This window comes from Benincasa hispida, chromosome 3 (genome assembly GCF_009727055.1).
Source record: "Benincasa hispida cultivar B227 chromosome 3, ASM972705v1, whole genome shotgun sequence".
NCBI classification, from domain to species: Eukaryota; Viridiplantae; Streptophyta; class Magnoliopsida; order Cucurbitales; family Cucurbitaceae; genus Benincasa; species Benincasa hispida.
The window spans coordinates 38,499,801-38,506,699 of record NC_052351.1 but is presented as its reverse complement, the minus strand read 5'-3'; the positions used below and the strand labels follow the sequence as shown (position 1 = coordinate 38,506,699).

Below are 6,899 nucleotides of genomic sequence, written 5' to 3'. Positions count from 1 at the left end.
GCTTGAAAGGTTAGCTGGTAAGTCTTTCTTTTGTTTCCTTGATGTATTTTTGGGTTTCTATCGAATCTGGATTAACGAGGAGGACCAACAGAAGACGACCTTTACATGTCCCTTTGGTACCTTCGCTTTCAGGAGAATGCCATTTGGACTATGTAATGCTCCTGGCACCTTTCAGTGTTGCATGATGTCCATATTTTCTGAGTTTATTGAAAAATGTATGGAGGTATTTATGGATGACTTTACTGTGTATAGAGACTCATTTACTGATTGCTTGTCTAATTTGTCTAGGGTGCTAGAAAGGTGCATTGAGTCTAACCTGGTACTTAACTTTGAGAAGTGTTATTTCATGGCCTCACGTGACATTGTATTAGCACATATTGTATCTGAGCATGGCATAGAGGTAAACCCTGCCAAGGTTGATGTTATTGCTAAGCTCTCTTAGCCCACAAATGTGAGGGAGGTTCGTTCGTTTCTTGGTCATCTAGGTTTCTATCGCAGGTTCATAAAAGATTTCAGCAAGATTGCTCAGCCGATGACCTCTCTTCTTCAAAAGGATGTGGCCTTTAATTTCAGTGATGATTGTAGGAAAAGTTTTGATGTGCTGAAAAATGCCTTGTCGTGTGCTTCCTTCACTCCATTGTTTAGGGAAGTATTCTTATCCCTCGTGCTTCATTTTAATCACATTGAGGATAATGTGTATTTTAAAAGTTGGGGGTGGGTGTTTCAATTTTTAGGTGGATTTTTAGGCCATGTTTAGGCTGGTTTTTTCTATGATAATAATATTTGGGATCCTTGAGCGTTGTGCTCGGACAATGTTTGCTTGATTGTGTAGTTTATCTTGTTGTTTTGTTCCATGCGATGACTAGTCTATGATGCACTCATATGAATCATTTTTGCATTAGAATATGTTGTATGAAAGGATTCATAATTTTCATGATGTTTTTGAAAATCCTGCTTCATTTTTTTTATTATTATATCTCCAAGCCCTTTGCATATCTATCTTGACCTTGTATGCTTGCTTAGAATTGAATTATGAGACCATAAGTTTATTGTCACTCCGATAGGCATTGGAAATAGATATTAATCCTTCCACGGTTCAATTTAGTAATGCAAGACGTAGTCAATTGATATCACTTTCGCCTAGTAAAAAGAAAAAAAAGAAAGAAAGAGAATTTTCATATATGCATATGTAGGGGTCTACTCCTCTTCTTCAAAGGTATGATTAACCTGGTGCAGCCATGACACCCGTGGTTTCCCTCTGAGCTAAAGTATCCTAGAGGAATGAGTAAGCTTAAGCACTTTTGAAAGGAAATTGGACCGTAGTTGGATGACTCACATGACGCCCGTGTACGCAAGCCAAAACGAAAGTTGGTTTTCTAGATTAAGTTTCCTCTTTGAGCTTTAAAAAAATAGAAAAAAAATAAACGAGAAGGAAAACTATGCAATAATGATGATAGATTATTAGATTTTGACCGATCCAATTTTATGTCATTACCGCTTTGCATTTAGGAAAACTAATTCTGGATACTTCGAGCCAGTGTAGGGGGAAAACAAATAGAAGATTCATAAGGTCATTCCGGGCTCGTTCTTGTTCAAAATAATTAACTTTGAGCTTGAACATGCATAACAAATTTTAAAACGAATTTTCAAACTGTTCTTGAAATGATGGAATGCTTTTTGATTACCTAATCGATTGTGAAATTAATTCTAGTTGACTATTGAAGTTTGAGTAAGGAATATTCTAGTTTGAGAAATTATTTATTTTTGCATGATTGCTTATTTTAACTTGCTCGAGGACAATCAAGATTTAAGCTTGGGGTGTTTGATAGCACTAGAAATGTGTTATCTTCTTCTACTTAACTTGGGGTTGTTTAGTTACTTAATTTGGTTACAAGATTGTGTTTATGCGATTTGCAGAAAGATTGATGTCGATCGAAAGAAGAAGAAACATACAGAATTATGTGGTTCGGCCAAGATGCCTACATCCACAAAAAAATTCACGTTCAACTTTGTTTGTTTATAGAAAAATAGAAATTATGAACTACTCTATTTTGTTTTTTTATCAGTGGTATTTAAAACATATACCAACAGACTGTTACAAAATAAAGTTAGTTATAAACTAAATTAGCTGAGGTATTTGAGTCACGATTTCTTTCAAGAATTTACATTATTAAATCACTATTTATATATCAAAACTGATGAGAATGATGTTATGATTGAGGTTACATATATGTCTTCAAATTTTATATATTAGCCATTAGTCAATTTCAACCTTATTTTGAAAATAATAATGATAATAATAATAATATAATAAATATATTTTTTAAAAATATATATATAAAAGTTGAAAGATAAAATAAAAACAAAATAATAAAAAAAAAGTAGATGAACACACATTTACAAAATTTGGTTTTTATGTTAATCAATGCCCAACATTAGAAGGGTATGATCGGACAGATGACTGACATTGAAAACACAATTGAAGCTATATTAAAGTCACAAATGGGTTAGTATGGTTTTATAAAAGAGGGTGGTAACTATCTCTATTGGTATGAAGCTTTTTGGCAGGATTGTTCTAAAAATAAATCTAAGATAGATGGGGGATTTATTTTCTTGATAGACGATGTGGGTTAGCTAAGCTAAATTCAACCATTATAATAATTAGAATATCTTGTCTACTTATCTAATTAGTACCTTTGATGATATTGCAACAGAGTATTGAATTTTTATCGACATGTTGATATTTCAATATTTTCATGGATTTGATATCGACATTTTATCGATATTTCTGTAAAATTAAAACCTCAATATGTTTATCGAGAATGATATTTTAAACCTAGCAATATTACACACTAATGCACTCCCAATATTCACAACACTTAATTCACCAAAAAAATAAGGGAGGTAAAGGTTTAAATCTTATTTTGATCCATGAATTTTGAATCTCATTCTATTTTGGTCCTAATTTTTCAAAAACGTTCATTTTAATCCCTAAACTTTTAAGAAGTACTTATTTTGATCCTACTATATCAAGATTTTGTTAACTCTTAAACATATTGGTGAGATACTTGTATTTTTGCATGACTAGGTTGTCAAATAAGTCATGCTAAAAAATTTAGGGTTTCAATTTTGAATTAGGTAGAAAAGTGATTTTCTATAGGAAATCTCAAGTTATTTTACATCCAAGATTTTGGTCGTTCAATATTTTGACACGTTTATTATGATATTTTACTTCAGATTTATCTTGCTAAATCGATGCTAGTTGTAATTTCATTTTTAAACCGATTCCATCTTAATGAGTTAACATAATCTTAATAATAGAGACCAAAATAATCAATTTTTCTAAGTTCAGGAACTAAAACAGATGTTTTTGAAAGTTTAAAGATCAAAATAAAACAAGATTCAAACTTTAAGAACCAAAATAAGATTTAAACCACGGAAAAAAATTCAATGTCTTCCTCATTAAATTACAAAACAACACCCAAACAATAAAAATTTAAAATTTAAGAATAAGGAAAAAAAAAAGATGAAAGAGAATTCTCAAGATTCAAACATTCTCTTCATCCTCCTAATCTCCTTAGAACTCAACCCAAAAGCCTTCTCCAAAAGCTCTTCTTTAATCCCGGACCCAAAAATGGCCGCCGCCATTTTCTGAGTCCCCGGATTCTGACTATTAAAACACCCAAAAACCGTCGCTTTTCTCTTCCCCACGTTCATCTGAAAATGAACCAGCCCTCTCGGAATCACCATCACTTCCCCTTCTTCAATTACCTTCGCGTAAACCCGGTTCGCCGAGTCAACAAAACCGACGTAAACCCTCCCCTGAACCACGTACACCATTTCCGCCCCCCGTGGGTGCACGTGCGGCGGATTTATTGCCCCTTCTTTGAAATCGGCGCGTACGAACGACATTCCCAGCGTGTTCAATCCCGGGAAATTACTTGGGTTTGCCGATACGGTTGCGAACCCACTTTCCGAGAAGGATCCGCAGGATTTTCCGCCGGAGAAGATGAAGTCATTGGCGGTGACGGCGGTTGAGTTCTTGCATAATTTATTTGGGGATTTTGGGTTTGAAATTGGGATGCAGAAATCTTGAAGTGGGTCGGGATCGGAGGCCATGGCGATTGTGAGAATTAAAATGGGTATGAGGATTTTGAGAGACATTTCGATTTGAACTTTGTGAGTGATCAAATTGTTTGTGTTGTTTGATGATTCCAATAATCTTGGGGTGGTTGATGGGTTTATATACAATTAAAGAACGTCTTCAATCACGAATTGATCCAAAAAATTTTAAAGACAATTTTAATTATATCATCTAACATTTTTTTTTCTTTTAGATAGCTTGATCAAAGCTACAATTTGTATAAATGTCTAACTGAGATGGATGGATTTTTATATTTGAATAAAATATCGATATCAATATTTATAAAAAAAAATAGGTAATGAATAATAAATATGTTAACTTATTTAAAATGTTAATTTAAATATTTATTTTAAGATTTATTGAAAATATAAAAATTAAATTTGAAATCTATTGAAAGTATATGGACTAAATGTTAAAAAATATAAAGAATAAATTTTTGAAAGGTCAACTTGAGCATCACTCCGCCATAATTGACATATACCTTTTCAATTTGAGATCAAAACTTAAATCTCCACATTTTAGTATAGTAGGATCCAAACGAAAATACTAATAGATTAAATTATTATAAATTTTAGATTATTATATATTGAAATTAAATCATCACATATTAAAATTAGAAAGGCCTAAATTTAAAGTTTATAAGCCCAAATCATTGTTATACATCCTTACGTTATTACCCTTGCATTACGATAATGTTTTTATCACCCACCTTAAGAACTTTTTAAATATCTCACCCACACCCATCTTTGATTTCTTTAGGCTTCATTGAAATTATTGTAGTTTTTAAAATAATCATTCGTAGTTGTACTTTTTAAAAAAAATCAGCTATAAAAATAAATAAAATAATGTTTGGTAATTTCAGCTTAAATTTGAAGTAGGTAGTGTATTTGGTAAATAAATATAAAAACATATTATTTTAGATATGATAACTAAAATAGATTTATAATCAATTTTTTTAGAAAAAAAATTGTAATAAAAATTTAAATAATTATTTAATATGATAAATTTTGTTTGTTATAGATTAATTCTCAAATATTAAGGAAAATAGTTTTATTTTAAAAAATGAATATGTTATACTTAAAAAAAAAGATGCAATTAACTCATGAAAAATATAGACTTAATTAGGTGAGAAATAGATAAATATATAAAATAAATCTTCTTTTTAAAGTATAAAATTGAAAATTAAATATTAATTAAAAATTTTATATGATTTTAGGAGAATTCAAAAGTTAGAAAGATACCACTTTTAAAGTCAACGTAAAATTATCTATTTTTTAAAAATGATTTTAACAAATTTAATTAAATCTGTTTTACCAAATACAAAAAACGGTTAAGATTGTTTTTAAATGGTTTTTTGATACAGTAATACCAAACGTAACCTAATTTTCTTGTCCCCAATTTTTTCTTTTCACTCCATTTCTAATTAAAGATTTTTTAAAAATAAAATAAGTATCCACACGCGCGTACAAACACATTGGAAATCTCGATTTCAGGTGAAAGATGAGAAATAAGGTGATATTTGTGTTTAATTATTTGATTAGTTCATATAGAAAAGTTTATTGTATTCATGATACTTGTGAAATGGCCAATATGCCATGATTGTATCTCATGGAATGATGTGGGTGGTGCATGCTTGATTGCTCACAAATTGAGCTGCCAACCACTATATATTTTTACTTGAGGCTTAAGGAAGAAGGATGGTGCAAGAATGATTAAATGTTTTGCCATTTGTGAATGTGGGGTTATTATTACTCGCATTCTTTTGATTTTTCCCTCTATAACTACTTATCATAATTCATATATATACACAATTATCAAAATTATTTGGACATGTGACGTATTTTGATGCATACTACATACACACACATTATGTACACGTGACGATAAAGAAAGATTACAGATGATTTGGTAAAGTTCAAATCCTTGCTAGTAAATTTATAACATAATATTCTAAAAATTAATATATAAAAAACATGACCCATCATTAAAAATGATAACACTAAAATATTAGTCAAAATGAGCATACAAAAAATAAATAAATAATAAACTCAACTTCTTTCTCATTTGCTTCTTGTGTTATCTACTAACTCTCAAAATTTAGGTCATAATAATTCTTATCTATCTAATTAATCTTTTTTTTTTCCTTTCTAAAAAGGAAAGATTGAAAAGATACTTTGAAATCTTACTGTATTTTAAATAACCATTTTGATTAAGATAAACTACGAGCATCTACAACCTTTTCTTCGTCACTCCATCCTCTTTTTTTCTTTCCATTGAAAATTGTCTTCAAATAGAATAGGACAAAGATTTCATTTCCTTCTTTTTGAATTCAACATTAGGTGGAAAATTCAGCTCTCTATCTTTTTATGTCAATAGTATACATTTTATGTCAAATAAGATATGCTCACTTTGAAATAGAGAGACTAAAAATTTATACTATAGCACACTTAAAAGAAATTAAGCCTTTCTCGAACAATGTATTAAGGAGAGAGAGAAACAACAACAATTATTCATTTACAAACACAGTGCAAAAGAGTGTGAATTTGAGCCTAGCTCATCCATTTAGGTATGAGGTTTGGATTAACTTTGTTGCTACTAAAAACACTTCATTTTCACTTAGAAATACTTTTGCAAGCACTTAGAAAATCACTACAAGACTCTACATTCCCATCTCAAACGTGATATAATTTATTGAAAAATATTAACCCCAAAAGCAACCGAAAATGAAAGAGACTACCACCTCACAATATAGTTG

The 6,899-nt window shown here is 30.4% G+C and overlaps 1 protein-coding gene across 1 annotated transcript; it reads right to left on the bottom strand.

Moving 5' to 3' along the window:
* Window positions 1-3,431: 3,431 nt before the first annotated feature.
* LOC120074326 (germin-like protein subfamily 3 member 2) lies at window positions 3,432-4,241 on the bottom strand. The gene has a single exon (XM_039027415.1). The coding sequence runs from the start codon at window positions 4,162-4,164 to the stop codon at window positions 3,541-3,543; it is 624 nt and encodes a 207-aa protein (XP_038883343.1). The 5' UTR covers window positions 4,165-4,241; the 3' UTR covers window positions 3,432-3,540.
* Between the last annotated feature and the right edge of the window lie 2,658 nt (window positions 4,242-6,899).